Source organism: Xenopus laevis, chromosome 2S (assembly GCF_017654675.1).
Source record: "Xenopus laevis strain J_2021 chromosome 2S, Xenopus_laevis_v10.1, whole genome shotgun sequence".
Classification (NCBI taxonomy): domain Eukaryota; kingdom Metazoa; phylum Chordata; class Amphibia; order Anura; family Pipidae; genus Xenopus; species Xenopus laevis.
In genome coordinates, this window is record NC_054374.1 from 37811923 (window position 1) to 37828482 (window position 16560).

Consider the following 16560-nt stretch of genomic DNA (forward strand, 5'->3'; position numbering starts at 1 on the left):
TTAACTGTGCGTCCTGCACCATGTCGGCCTCTGCTCCCTATCTAGAGTGACTGGACAGGTATGAGGGGGGATGCCTTCTTGCCATTCATCCCTCAAGAATACAACACTCATGAGCACAGCAAGCCTGAATTCATGGAAACTTAGAGCAGAGACATATGGCAAGTCAAAGATATAGGTTTGCACGGTGCAAAAAATTGGGCATTGCATTTGTTTTTTGCATTTTGCACCACGTCTTCCTCTTGTGTGTTAGAGAAACATATATCTATGCCCAAAAGGAAGATTGTTGGGGCAGAGGAAAAATTGTTTCATTCCCTCATATTTCCACAACCTTCGGGGTGATTTAGGGGTTCGAATATTTGAGGTAAACTCAGTCTACAGATGGGTCAGACTTTGTCACAGTATTAATTTCAGTAGAACCATGTGTGATAATGCTGTAGGTGAACAGGGTGACTGTCGGGAGCGATCCCCATGGCCACTGAATGACATCATCACGCTGCATAATGACATGGAGGCATGTGTCATCATCACTCTGTGTTTTGCAGGACACCAGGGACCTGGGTTCAATCTAGGTCCTTCTTGTTAAGAGTCCCTGGGTGTTCTAAATTGTTTGTTTGACTTGTACCAGTTCTTGACCTCTTGCTTTGACTCTGACCTCGCTATTATCCGCCTGCCCTGATCTTTTGCCTAGAAATTGACTCCAAACTCTCTTAATCCTTAAGACACAGTGAATTGGACTTTTCTATATACAGCTTTCTCCTTGGTCCCTAGTCCAGCCTTCCTGAGTCATTAGGCCCAACAATCACGTGATGAAACATGGTGTCTTATTTATAGTATCTGTATAAAACTGTATACCCACAAACACTTCATGCTCTGTCATGGGGTATTTATATCACTTACTAACACAGTGATGCCCCTTGTCTTAATTACCCCGTCTCAGTAACAACCATGGATCAAGCACATTTTGTGCTGTAGCTTTAGGAATAATTGCAGTATAATCCAGTTATTTTAGGTCTATTAGGTTTAACCCTTCCTTTTACCCTACATCACTGCCCCACATTTATAAAGGTAAGAATAACTTAGAGTTTCAGTCTCTCTCTTTGTAAATACATATACAAATACATTCTTCAGGTTTAAAGGGGTGCAATTCTGTCATTGTTTCCCCCTATGTGAACAAAAATACTCACTGCTGGTCTATACTGTCCTCTAATATTCTTCTTATTATAGTCCCTTGCAAATGTCTTTTCTCTAGCAAAAACAAGTCCAAATATTATAGTTTTTCATTGTAGTTTAACTATCCTATCCAATCTGTGCCCCTTTCTTCCTCATTAATATAATTTTTACTAATTGGGCCCAAAAGAGGATGAGGTTGTGGGATTTTTTATTTCATTATTTTCAATAGACGCTGACTGCACTACATTGGGCTGCAAAGTCTGTTACCCACAATAAGCACCAAATTAAAGAGGCCACAAAACAATCTTTACCCAGATTCATGTACTATATATATTTATTTTTAATGCTGAAACACATTTTCAACTCAACAAACAGATCCCTTCTATTATACTGTAGGCTGCACATTAATCTGCAGCAGCTCATGCTTGGCTGAAATCATTGTCTAGATTCCTATCTCAGTTTATTGTTGTTGCAATGAAAGTGTCTCTTTGTGCCCCTGTTAAGAGATGTAAAGGAATATTAAAGGGGGTGTTTACATGTAAATCAACATTTAGTTGATTTACTTATCCATTATTCTTCATTATTTATTTTGTATGAATTTTAAATGATCAATATTTTTATTCTGCCCATATCAGCCAAATGATATCTGGTTGTCTGTCACCAATACCAGAATAGAAATGGGCAATCATAAGTCTAAAGTTATTGAGTATCTTGATGGTATGAAAATTTACCAAAACAGAAATGGAAAAATGTACTAAGTGACTAATGAGCTATGCGATCCAATTTCACCAGCTGTGTATATGGCAAATAAATATGGGTGGGCAGCTTCCCAACTTGTGTCTAAATGGAATAAAATTACTTCTTACACTGCTAAGAATCTCAATTTAATTCTGCCTTTTTGTAGACTGTTGCTGTTCTCTAAATTGGGGTTACTTGAGGATTCATTATCTAAGCAAAAGTATCATGACCAATAGGAAATATATAATAACCACAGTGAACTCTTGATGCCATAAAATTGATCTTCTGGTTATTGACCCTGGCCTGTCTGTTTATTCTAACTTCTCCAAGCTGATCCTTGCCTGTCTGATTATTCTAGGCTCTCCAATCCTGATTCCGGCCTGTCTAATTGTTCTACGTTCTCCAATCCTGATTCTGGCCTGTCTGACTATTCTAACTCTGTGCTGGCCCAGCCTGCCCGTCCTCGCTGTATTGTCTGGCCTGCCTTTCAAGTTGTGTTCTTCCATCCAGTATCCTTGGTGAGACGTGCAGGCCCGGATTTGAGGCAAGGCCACATAGGCCCGGGCCTAGGGCGGCGCAATTTCAGTGGTGGCCCAGCCGCATCAGTAACTAGCACTGGAGACTCACTTACGTCAGTCTCCAGTGCTGTTCCCAAGTGTTAAGATGTGCGCATACACGCACGCACACTGAGGGGGAAGAGGATGGCACCTGGAAGGGGAGGGACATCGCTGGACAGGGGGAAATGGGAAGTGGAGGTAACAGTGCTGGACAGGGGAAGTGAAGGGGACGGCACCGGCAGGGGAGCGGGGGCGATGAGTAGAGCCGGCCTAGGGGTGGCAAGTTTGTAAATCCGGGCTTGGAGACGAGCGTGCCCCTTTGCTCGTCCAGAACCTGTAACTTTGCTCCTCTCTTAGTAAGACCTGGCAGCATCCAATTAGCCGAGGGCTCCTCCCGAGGTGAAAGGCAGCTGTTAAAGACAGAAGCAAGAGCCAAGACCAGGGAGCCTAGCACTGGTTCTGGATTTAGGGTGCTGAACGTGACACTTATATCCAGAATTAACATTACACTACACTCTCCAAAATTAAATGGCTTACTGTACTGTATATGCAGGTTACAAAGTAGATGTATGAAATACACAGTGAGAAACAAATTCAAAGGGCCACCCAGGACACCAAATTGAGGCAAACCTGCAACATCTTATACCCCCTAAAATGTAGACAGAATTCAGTCCACCCTCTTCTGTTACTGAAACGTTACTCTCCTTGATATGTTTGCTCTATGTCTGTGCCATTGTCCCCACTGACATTGTCCCTTCCTGATCCACCAACTTCTTAGCTTTCTCCAGTCACTTGCTCTACTGATTAGGTTGCTATCTCTTCCTTTCCCCAAATTTTACCACTACCTGTTGCTTTTGTCATCACTGAGTATTCTTTCTTTCAATTCAACATCTGCTAGTTCCAGCTGTTGCAGGATTAAAGCAATTCAAATGACTAACAAACCCAATTTCATGCTGGTAGACTCTATCTCAAATTCAGGTATGGGACCGATTATCGAGAATGCTCGGGACCTGGGGCTTTTTTCTAGATAAGGGATCTTTCCATCATTTAGATCTCCAAATTTTAAGTGTACTTAAAAATCATTTAAATATTTAATAAACCCAATAGGATTGTTTTGAATCCAGTAATGATTAAGAATATCTTATCTGGGATCAAGTACAAGGCACAGTATTATTACTACAGAGAAAAGAAAAAAAATGAAAACATTTAATTAAAACAGAGTCTATGGGAGATGGCCGTTCCTTAATTCAGAGCTTTCTGGCTAACACGTTTCCAAATAACGGATCCCATACATGTATATGTGAATTAGTACAATTTATCGAAGCTATTGTTTCCACAAACTAAAGGAGTACCCTTTACTGGGTATATACATATGACTTGGTGAGCTGGGGATAGAAATACTATTATCTATAAGCCCCAACCCTGAGAAATATCTTCATAAAGTTTGAAAATATTTTTTCCTCACTTTATTATCCTATTTGTTATGGGTTTTAGCATTTGTTGTCGGTTGCAATCCATAAGAAGTTTCGAAAACATCACATGACAAAAAGAACAAATTTTGTTGGAGGTTTTATATAATATATGGCTCTGTGCTACCTTCATTGTTCTGTGTTACTGTTGAGGATTACTAATATATACAAAGACAATAATGTGCCATCTACGTTTTATTCACTTTTCTTCTTTATTTTAACAGAATACTGTAAATATAAACAGATAGCAAATAATAGAATCCAGTAGAGATGAATGTAAATAATTGTGTTATGTTTTTACCTGAAGTGTTGCTCGCCCATTATCACTGAAATTGAATAACCTCTACTAAAGGAGAACAAAACCATTAAAAATGAATCCGCTAGAAATACTTTATTTAATATACTGAACTTGTTGCAACAGCCTAAAGTTACAGGCTGTCACCATCTTGGAAAGTGTCTGCGGCTCACACATGCTCAGTGGGCTCTGAGCAGCTGTTGAGAAGCCCACTCAGCACTGACCCAGTTGTCACAAATTGTCAAGCAGAAAATGAGGTTGGTCTGTAATATAAGATGATGCTACAGGGCTGATTATTAAATTCTGATGCTAATTGCACTGGTTTCTGTGCTGCCATGTAGTAATTATCTGTATTAATTACTAATCAGCCTTATATTGTGACATTTATATTCTATGGTGGTTACTTATCAAAGTTCCGAATTTACCTGAATATTTTCTGAAAGAAACTCCGACCAAATCCACACTTTTTTTTTGGGCTTATTTATTAATACGCTTTCCCTAAAATTTTGTTTGTGGAAAAAAATTTGAAAAAAAATCGAGAGAAATCAGATTTTCGAAATTTTTTGGGATTTTTCATCCGACTTTCACCATTTTTTCGGATTTTTCATCCAAAAACTTCAGGGTATTTTTCAAAAACCCAGTGCACATCAAAAAATCATTGGGACTTCTCCCATTGACTTATATGCAACCTCAACAGGTCTGAGATGCTGGATTTTCAGATTCAGACTTTTCCTATCCTCTGGGTTTAATAAATAATTTTTTTTTTAAAAGTCCAATTTTTTAATAAAAAATCACAAATTTTTCGTGATTTTTGCATTCGGAGTTTAGTAAATAACCCCCTATGTGTACTGTTTATTGCGAGTGGGTCCCTAAGCTCAGTATGTGAAAGCAGCACAGAGCATGTGCACATTGCCGATCCTTGCTTTTATGCCACCTGAGACGGCCTTCCGTTGCCGCCCCACCCCTCCTCACAGCGCTAACCTTTTCAGCGCCGGAGGGGGTCGGGAGAGCTGCACGTCGCTAGTGCAGAGAGCGCAATTGCACTCTCTACACTAGAAGAGCTGAATTTCTGGGTTGAAAACCGAAAATTCGCCTCTTAGTTATTTTTGCCGCCCCTGGCAACCAGGGGGGCGCTGCCGCCTGAGGCGAGTGACTCAATTCACCTCATTGGTCGAGCGCCCTGCATGTGCAGTGAATAAGCAGAAAAGAAGATGGGGAGCTACTGGGGCATCTTTGGAGACACAGATCTTTACTGCTAAAGGGCTGTGGTTGCCTTGGGCTGGTACAAAAGCACAAAACACAATGTACAACATTTCTAGCTACTTCTTTAGTTAATCTTTAGTTCTCCTTTAAACAATCTTTTCAAAATGCAATTTTTTGTAAAAAATAAAAATAAACATAAAAAGCATCTTTTGCTTTTTCAGGCTTGGCTATTCCATTAATGTTAGAAAGATGATATAGTGGGATCTCCTAGCAGTCACACAATTTAACACCCATCACTCCTCCCCCACATCTATAATATTATCCTAGGTCCCTATCTATTGCTCAGAAACTCACGGCATTAATCAAACATTAACACGTCAAAATAGAACCATAATCTGTGGGGGGAGGGGGGGAGTGAACAACGCAATCATGTTTATGATAGAACAATTAATACTTTATAGCAATCTTAATAAAGTAAGGTAATCTACCTTTGCTTCAAGATTATTTAACCTCTCAGCCATTGCCGCAAGACGTGTGCAGTTCATACATTCTGAAAAAAAGCGACAGTATAAAAATTAATAAACGATAAAGAAAAGGATTTCTACAGAATAATCAATCATAAAAACAATATGGAGTACAAGGGAACAACCAAGGTGGATCTATTTAAAGTACCGATGCTTAGGTGTGACATTTATATTTTTGAACCAAGCAAGCTCTTAATAAACTAATTCTGCAGGACCTGTCCAGACATTCACTGTGGTTGGTGGGAGGAACTTGCAGACATTAATACGGCTAATATAACTACAGTTACCATATTACAGGCATTAGCACAAAAGTCAACGTTTTGTGCATTAAGTGAAAAACAAGCAATCGTGTTATACAGGTATGGGTTTGCCTGATAAGAGATCCGTAATTTGGATCTCTATACTTTAGACAAATACAAGAGTCCTCTGCACTCAACCCATTATCAATATATTTAAGACAGAGACATTTTGTGCATACTGCTACTGAAAAATGCCTTACCCTTTAAACAAAACAGGGATTGTTTGTCCATATATTGCAATATATTTAAGCTGGCCAACTACGTCAAAGTCATCCCATATCTGGCCAGTCCTACCCTCAATTTTCATCTGATTCATTAAGAATTCTATTACTTCATTATACATTTTACAAAGGGACTACGTTTTACCTCCAACTTACTAACTGCTTTCAAAGTAAACCTCCATACTTGGCTGCCCTTTTATTAGACACCAGTGGGATCACCTGACTATAGCTGGGAAGGGTGGGAGCTACAACATGGAGCTGGTCACTGCTCCTGTATAACTATAACAAACAAGGGAAAGTTGTGCTCACCACTAATTTTTAAAACCATTAGGTGGGGGTGCAATGAGGCTGTGACCACAAAATACATATAGACAAATACAAGAGGTCTCTATACCTTAGGGCTAATAGAAAATAATTAAAAAATGTATTAAACCCAGTAGAATTGTTTTGCCTCCAATAAGTATATCTTATAGAAGTTACCAGGGCTCATTTATAAACTTCGCACAGGGCAGAATGATACGCCCAGTGAAAATATATGACCTGCACCTGGTTATGTTTATAAAGCTGAATACGTTTTTTTACACTGTGAATGTCTTGCGAATATTTAAGTGCACACTCTACGTTTGAATTACGCCACAACTTTGGTGGCGGAGAAAATATTCGGAAAAAACAGTTTCACAACTGTCAACGCTATTTTCGCGCATAACAACCACGCAAAGTGCCTGTACTCACGCACAGACCCGTCTCATTTGCAAGTCATTTGTAATAATTTTGTCAAAATGCGAATTCGCAAAAATCGGAAAGACAGGCACAGCAGTGCAATATTTTAGCGTTCAGGAAAAAGCATGGGCAAAACAACCATTTGCAAATAAATATGCGCTGCGCGAACTTTGTAAATGACCTCCACTGTCTTGTTATTACAGGGCAAAGGGAAATACACTTTTTAAAAATGTGAATTATTTGGTTTAAATGGAGGCTATGGGAAATGTGGTCTACTCATAAGTTGACACTTTCTGGATAACGGGTTTCCAGATAACAGAGCCCATACCTGTTTACATATCACAAGCATTGTTTGCTTCAACACAGTAATATTTACAAAGCCATCAGAACTTTTTTTTTTTTAAACAAACATAAAATTTAGGGGCAGATTTATCAAAGGTCGAATTTCAAAGTGAAATATACTTCGAAATCCGACCATCGAATGGCTATACTATTGAAGTCTGAGTTTTTTTTAAAGAGACAGTACTTTGATTATCGAATGGTCGAATAATTCAAACGATTTTACTTCGAATCGAATTCGAAGTAAATTTGAAGTCGTAGTATCCTATTCTATGGTCGAAGTATCTGAAAAATTACTTCGAATTTCTTGACTTCGAAAATTCCCTCGAATTCATTTTGACCCTTGATAAATCTGCCCCTTAACATAAGAAATGAGAACCTGACAACAAAGGAAATTCCCAGCCTACTACAAGACAACAGTTCCCAGCAACACAGTCCATTTGCTAGGCTAGAGGTTACTTAGAATGTCCTGTAACCTTTGATCCTGGGAGATGATAAGGAAAACACTAAAAAACTAAAATTTCCTGGGCACCCCTCCAAAATCCACATAGCTATAATAATACAAAGCACAGAGCCGTGAATGCTGAACATATGGGATGTGCACATTTAATATAACCTTCATACATCAAGACAGTAGATGTAAGTAAATATAAGATGTATATGATTATAGTTCTGACAACCATGAAGTTATTTTTAAGAAGCGGCTGCTCCTTTCACTTAACGGTAGGACAGGTTTAAGAAGCTGTTAAGGGTATTTGTCACACAAAAGAGCACTTTGATAACATAATGGTTAGAAAAAAGCCAGATTAGAATTCCATCAGCATGCTGAAATATGTAATGTATAATGCTTTATCAGTCACTTCTTTTAAAACTTGCAGCAGTACAGACTATAAATCTGAAACCTATGGGAAAAATCAGCCCAGATTTGAAATCAATCATTTCTATTTTCTAAAACAAAATGAGAGAGCAGTGCGTCGCTGTATTTCCTTTATTTAGATTACTCATGGCTGCCCTGTAGATTCCTCTCTATAAATAGAGCAAATGCTGTGTGCAACAATAAATATTGCTCCTAATTGGTAGAAAATCTAAAAATGCTATTATGCTTTCAGATTCTCAGCTTTGTCCTTGAATGACTTTGTCGGCTTGTTTTTAGTGACAAAACACTCTTGTCTTATATAGAGAATGTATTTTATGTACTGCCATATCTTATGGCACCAGGGTAAAACTGATCAAAAAGTTTGTGGCATGTTCTAGTGATGTGCGGGCTGGCCCAACACCCGTGGGCTGGGTGGTTTCGGGCCGATCTCGTACCCCCCTTTCCAGATCCGGGTTGAGCTCTTCTGACTGCTCTCCCCGCCCGCAACCTTACAAATGCTGGCTTCTGACTTCCGGGTTCAACTTTTATAGATGCGCGCCCCTTTCCTGGGCTGCAGGCGGGTCCGGGTTGAGCTTTTCTGACTGAACTCCCCATCCCTTATAAATTCCAGCTTCCGACTTCCAGATTCAACTATTGTAGACGCGCAACTGCTCGCCCCACCCCTTTTGTGACTTCATCGACGGGGAGGGACAGCGCGGGTATATAAAGTGAACCGGGAAGTTGGGCTCGGGCAGGCGCGGGTAGGAGGGCGGGTGCAGGCCGGGAAAAACCTGACCCGCACATCACTAGCATGTTTTAATAATAAAGTCTGAATAACAAAGTTCTTGCTCGCAGACCCTTGAATTTCTCCATGTGATGTCAGTGGATGTGACATCACTGTGCAACCCTCATGAGCATAATGTCACTTCCACAGTGCACCAATACATGGATCCCCCAACCCCCACCTCTTCTGCTGGCTTTAGTAGGAAAACATCTGGTAGCAGGGAAAGTACGTTTTTTTTTTCTCTGCAAAAATTCATTTTTGTATAGGCATCCTAGGCTGCTCCTTTAATGCTGCCACCCTAGGCACAGGCCCTCAAGTGCTTAACTGGTAAAAACTCCCCTGTTGGTACTCAGTAGTGGAGGGGTTGGCACCTCCTAACTAATAAACCATGTAGAATAATAGAAAAAGTGGTGGTTAAACCCTTGCAATTTTGTTGCATGCGCAATGCTTCAGGGGCACGCCCGTCGTCATGTTGCAGGGTTAATCCACAGCTTATTGTGGATCGGATCGAGGGAAAACTCGATAAAATCAAACAAAAACCTGAATCGTATGTTTTTTTTAAGTTTTTCCAGAATTGCTTGATTTTTTTTGCCATTTTCCCAAAAAGCCGAATTTTTTTTTTTGCCCAAAACCCCCAAAATACTGGGATTTTTGGACTAATTCCAGCGCAGACCACAGAGACTTCCAAATAGGATAGGGGCCTCTCCCATCGACTGACAGTATATACAATCTTGGTAGGTCTGAGATGGTGGATTTTCATATTCAGACTTTTTGCAGCATCGGACGTTAATAATTCCCGAAATATTCAAGTCTAAAAAAAAAACCTGAAAAATTCAAGTTTTGCACCAAAAATCTTGACTTTAGTAAATAGCCCCCTAAGTGAAGCACTGCGCAGTAGTTTGCATAGGGCTCAGTTTGTGCAACTGATTGATAAATGGAAGTCTGTAAAAGCAAAAACTTCCTTAAGGGAAAACCAATACCCTGCAAAAAGGTAAGTGATATATCTAGAGAATATGTTTGTGCCAGTCCAGGAGTGCAGCCTTATGAAAATGATGGTCTGAGTCTGTAAAGTCGGTTATTGCCTTGCAGTTGCCAGCACTGGGTTGTGCCAGTAACAGCTCGCATAATAAGCATGAACAGGACTGGAAACTTCAGCTACAAAGATAAAGACATAGAAGCACATAGTTTCAGATCTGTTATAGAAATAGCTGAATGGAGCAGCTTTGCTATGCTAGAGATACTTTCCAACTTTGTTTGTTTTGGGATTCCAACACTAAAATGTAGGTTATTCTTTTATAAAAAGTGTGGCCAGATATAGACATTTCCTAACAGGATAGAAGCTATGTAACATCCATTACCTTATTCTGATATCATCCTTTGTGTCCTGCAATAGCACAGATATTAACTTTCCCTCCAAATTAAAACCAAAGTGCAGAATCAAAAATGCCAACACTCACTTTCATAGGATGGGCTTGTATATAATTATTCATAACAACCTTATAAATATTCATGTAACAACCTGCTTTTTTATATACAGTATAAGAACAAGTTTTATTTTATTGCTGTAGCTCCTTTTGTTTGAGAATATTCCGAAAATATTTAATCAAATGCCCAGGAAAAGGAGTGTGCATGTTTTCCATATGGAAAACCTCAATTCCTTGAGACAAATCATAAGGTAAGATTAGAAGGGATAACATTCATCAGCGGGGAGCAATAAAATAAAGCACAAGAAGAGTGCCTGCAAAGGATATTATAAGAGAAAATACCGTAAAACACGGAATGGAACCTACGAGAGAGATATAATATGAATGTGCCCATTGTCATGGCTCTTGTTTTTTTTCTCATTGAATTGACTGATTATAAATCTGCATGTCTCTGTACCGATGTGTAATGTCTGGGCACAGGTCTAGGGGTAGCGACAGACACTTGGAATGGAATATTCCTTCCTTTCTCCATGCTGATCAGAAAAAAACCCTGCAGATACCATTAATTCTGTACTGTGGGTTGATATATTGCAAGAAGCACGCACCTGCCACAGATGGCACAGTAGTTTGGATTGCTCTCTGGCAACAATGGGTCCTTAGCTGAATTCCAACCAGGACATTCTTTTCATGTCTGGCTTTCCTCTGCATTTTACAGAAGCAAACAGACAACTTAATTGGCTGATGACGAATCCATAAGGCGCATGGATTGTAAGCACCAGAGGGACTGAGATGAATGTTGAGTACTGCAACTTAGAATGTAACATAGAATATTATTAATAATGAATTATAATAGTTATGCTAATTTTTCTGCAATTTTTTTCTAAAGGGGTGGTGCACCTTCAACTTTTAGTATGTTATAGATATAGATGGCCCTATTCCTATTCCTAGTCTTCAATATTTCTTTTTTAGTTTTTGAATTATTTGTTGTCTGCTTTGAAATCTTTCCAGCTTTCAAATGGGGGTCACTGGCCCCAGCTGCCAAAGACTATTGCTCTGTGAGGCTACAATTTAATTGTTATTGTTACTATTTTTTAACTTAAATTCCTACTCAGGCCCTCTCTTATTCATATTCCAGTCTCTCATTAAAACCACTGACTGCTGGGGTAAATAAGACCCTAGGAACCAGGGTCTCTGGTCCCGCTAAAATACCAAACCAAACAACCCCTTTTAAGTTATGTAGGATATATTTGTTCCTATTATAAAGCTATCTTGTATGAATTTCAGGTTTTATTGCAGAAAAAGGTAGAGACTACAGGGCAAATTTACTAAAGGGCGAGGTGACTAACGGGGGCGTAAATTCGCCAGAGTGATGTAATTTCAGTACTTTGCCAATTTACTAATGGGCGCAGGTGTAACTTCGCTAGCGAAAGAGATTGACGCTTGCGCTCATTTGCACTCAATCGCCAGACGAAGTTGTGCTCTGGCGAAGCGACGTAACTGCGCAAATTCACTAATTGCGGATTGTATTGAACATTACCTCTTGCGCCAGACTTGCCTTCGCCACCTCAGACCAGGCGAAGTGCAATAGCGTAGATAGGACTTTCTAAAAAAAAAATCACAAAAAACGCTAGCGTCTTTTCCTTTTTCAGGGTGATAGGCTAAAAAAGTGTGTAAATTTTTTTGGGGGTAACCGGCTTCCCCCCTACATTTCTTAACATATGGCACATAAACTACTGTATACACTGGGCTCATGTGTAGGGCAATATAACAACTTTATTTTATTTTATTAAGGTTTCCTGAGCAATTAGGCAACGCTAGCGCAACTTCAATTTGTTTGGCCCAGTAACGCTAGCGCAACTTCACAATCGTTCGGCGCCCTGGACGCAACTTCGGCTTTTAGTAAATTAGTGTTGTCCTGGCGAATCTATGCCTGGCGAAGTGTTGCGCTGTGAGCAAAGCCGTCGCTGGAGAATTTACGAATACTGGGCAAATTTGCACCTGGGCAGTAACCCATAGCAACCCAGCCAGCTGCAGGTTAAAAACTGAAAGCAATCATATGATCGGTTGCCATGGTTTACTGCCCAGGTGCAAATGTGTCATTCGTTAGGTCAGATTTTTTTGGGGGGGTCTCTGTGGTTATAGAGGCACACTGTAATGGCATTTCCTACCGATCTGCAATATACATTAACGCAAGCATATAATTCATCTTGCAGAGCACTGAAAGGCATACAAAGCAACAGGCTACCATAGATGTCTCCAGGGTATGTCTGTGCTACGCTTTATTATTTTCAGCAGAAAGTATAACAAACCTGACAAGATTTGTAACTATTAAGATTTAATAAATGAGGGCAAAGAGAAATGAAAACACTTGTTTTGAGTCACTGAAGAGGCAGGAGAAGACAAAGCCAGTCTGCTAAGAGATTCAGCCTGGAGGTTCTATAGTTAGATGTCCTTGTGCCGACAGCTTACACATAGATCTAGGGTAAAGGCCAAAAGATGTTTGAATCTAATTCACATTCAACAGCATGTGAAGCAAATAGACAATTATTCTCATTCCTTCCAAGTTTACAAAAGGGAAACCCACTGTTGCCTGTTGTCTGGCTGTCACACGGAAATTAGCAATGAATAAAGTAGTATGTGAATGGACATTTGGCCTTTTTATAGGTAAAATCATCTGTATAATAAGCTGTTACCAGCATAGATATAAGGCAGAGTACTTTGTGTTGTCATTTCAAGGAGTTCCAGATGTTCTAGGCATCCGAGTAAACTCTCTATATGAGCCTAGAGTAGGTTCTTATACTGTTAATGACCAGTGAATTAATCAGCAGTGCTACTTTCTCATGCCTTTGGATAAGGGGCACATTTATGTCTTGGTCAAAATTCAATTCTTCTGAAATAAATCATACAAACCAGGAATAAATGACAGAGCTGCTAACTCCTACCACCTTCTGCTTAGAATTCACAAGGGTTAAATGATCCCAGCATCTCTTTTTAACTTCAGGAACATACTCAATGTGCCAGTGCAGTTGAGACCATTACTTTTAAAGCAGCTGCATAAAATCTGGTACACATTTGTAGTCATTAATATGCCCGAATCACTCGCTGTCCATATTAATAAGCAGCATATTGCTTTGTCCATCAAGAAGCATCCTAAATGTCAGTGGGGTTCATTTATAAACATAGCGCTAAACATGATGCAGAACTCCAGAACTATCCACACTAAGGGTGTTATTTACTAAACTCCGGATTTTTTTTTTATAAAATCTGACTTTTAAAAAAATCACGATTTTTTCGGAATTTATTAAACCCCGAAGGATGGAAAAGTTTGAATCAGAAAATCTGGCATCTCAGACCTGTCGAGGTTGCATATAAGTCGGTGGGAGAAGTCCCAATGATTTTTTGATGTGAGCTGAGTTTCGTTGCAACACCCTAAAGTTTTTGGAGCCTTCGGTCAAAAATCTGAGTTTTCGAGTGAAAAATCAGAAAAAATCTTGAAAATCAGATTTTTTTCTCACAAAGCAAATTTTCTGGAAAATTTAATAATAGATAAGCATAAAAAACTCGAGCTGGTTTGATCAGAGTTTGTAGCAGAAAATATTGAGATAAATTCGGATAAATAACCCCCTAAGTAGCTGGGTGCTCTAGTAACATCAATGGAAAATGTACTTAAACATACAGAACTAATAGAGAAGAGCCAAATTCCCTACGCTCCGAAAATGCGCTGAACCTTTTTCAGCCTATCACCCAGTAAAAAGTAAAAAACCGTCAGCGTTTTTTAGGACTTTTTTCAACTATTTTCGAAGAAACTCCTATCTACGCTATTGCACTTTGCCTGGTCTGAGCTGGCGAAGTCAAGTCTGGCGCAAGTTCAGTAAAATCCACAAGTTAGTGAATTATCGTAGTTACGTCCCTTCACCAGAGCGCTACTTTGCCTGGCGTAAGGGTGCGAAGTAGCGCTGTAGTATGTCTACTTCACTAGCGAATTTACGCCAGGGACCGTTACTAAATTGTCGAAGTGGCAAATTGACGTCACCCTGACGAATTTTCGCTAGCGTTAGCCCTTTAGAAAATTTGCCCCATAGGCTTAATTTTAGAAGCCTTGACCTGCAATGAAATTGCAGATTCGGTTTAGATAAACACCCCATGACTGATAAGGTGAATAACTGAATGTAGAAGTCGCACATTGGTCAGATCTCTTCGATCCAAACTTTCAACCCTAGAAATTCAGCTGGAGGAAATGTTGGGGTCTGAAGTCAACGTAGAAAAATTTCACTTGCACTCGAAGGCTGATCAACGTAGGGATACATCCTTACACTTTATTAGCAGAAAGGTGCTAAAGGTGCTTTCTGCTAATAAAGTGTAAGGGTATATCCCTACGTTGATCAGCCTTCGAGTGCAAGTGAAATTTTTCTACGTTGAATTTGGAGGGTGCCGATCCCCCCTTCAATGTGCACCAGGCACTCAGGATCGAAGGCCAGGGTGTGCGAGCGGTTCTTTACTTCTGGGGTCTGAAGTCAGCCACTCCCTGTATGTGTAGGCCTATAAAATAAAACGCTGTTATATGACATGATATAATTGTATGGCAAAAATCATGCTATATGTGATCAACTTAAAAGAGTACACTGGGCAGGACCCACATTTATTCTAATTTATGGGTATAGGATCTGTTATCTAGAAAACTTGCGAAGGCCATTCTCATAGACTCCATTTTAAGGAAATATTTATCATTTTTCAAATTTCCTTTATTTCTTTAAAAATAAAACAGGACCTTAACCCAAACTAAGCTATGTGAGTATTGACGGTAAAACAATACTATTGGGTTGAAATAATATTGTAAATTCTAATTTTTGAGTGTCAAAGTTCACACATTCAAATTTGAATCCCCCCATTCGAATGTAAATTTGAATGTGAGATTGATCACACCTCGACCATGGAAACAGTCTAATTCGAATATCCGCCACTTAAAACCTGCCGAGTTAATTTATAAGTCAATGGCAGAGGTCCATGAGCCATTTGGGAGAAAAACTTGATTCATACAAATCAAATACAAATTTTACTAGGGGCAGATTTATCAAGGGTCGAATTTTCGATTTCTAATTTGGAATTTTGAATTCAAATTTTTGAGATTTTTTTATGGCTAAAACTGTGAAATTTGACTAGGGAATTGTTAAAATTTTAATTTCATTTTCAAGATTTATCATACACTGGGCCTTTAAGAACTCGAATTTGACTATTTGCCACCTTAAACCTGTCGAATTGCTGTTTTAGCCTAGGGAAGACATCCTGGGATAATTTTGGAGTTGTTTGCAGCCTTCCTGACATTCAAGTTTTTTTTTTGGAGAAAAAACTAGAATCAAATTCGATTTGAATTTGATTACAGTTTGCGGGTCGATCCTATTCACCTTAGTTTCAAAAATTAGATTTTTTAATGAATTGCAATTGGTCGATTTCGAGTTCATGTAAGTTCATGGGAGTTTCAATTAACTTCCATGAATTCGAAATTCGACCCTTGATTAATCTGCCCATGAGATTCGAATTTCCGGGTCTGAACCATTCGATTAAATATTAGACATTTAAATTCTTTCTTTAATCCCCTCCCAGTCGAATTGTGAGTCTCTTCGAATTAAAAAAATTCACATGAATTCGAAATTCGACCTTTGATAAATGGGCCTCTTAAAGTATGGTGGTCCAAATTGTGGAAAGCTCCCTCATCCAGAAAACCCCAGAGCATTCTGAATAATATATCTGATACCCATACATATTATGTCTTTTGCTTATTTAGATCTCATTCCTGCTATTTGAATAATTGTAATAGAAATTATGGTGATTAACTATATTATCTACATGTCTGTCTGCATTTTGGGGTTTGTTCACAATTCAGTTTAAGTCAAAACAGATTTTCAGATCTAACTCGGTTCACTTCTAGAAAGAGTAAAGAAAGCCAGAGTGAATTTAATGAGA

The 16560-nt window shown here is 39.2% G+C and overlaps 1 protein-coding gene across 1 annotated transcript in view; it reads right to left on the minus strand.

The window, feature by feature from the left end:
* Positions 1-16560, minus strand: part of LOC108709346 (collagen alpha-1(XXVI) chain) — a 228445-nt gene that overhangs the window by 45037 nt on the left and 166848 nt on the right. The window contains exon 4 of the mRNA XM_018249106.2: positions 5921-5982. Coding sequence (XP_018104595.1) covers positions 5921-5982 — 62 coding nt within the window. The remainder of the gene's footprint in view (positions 1-5920; positions 5983-16560) is intronic.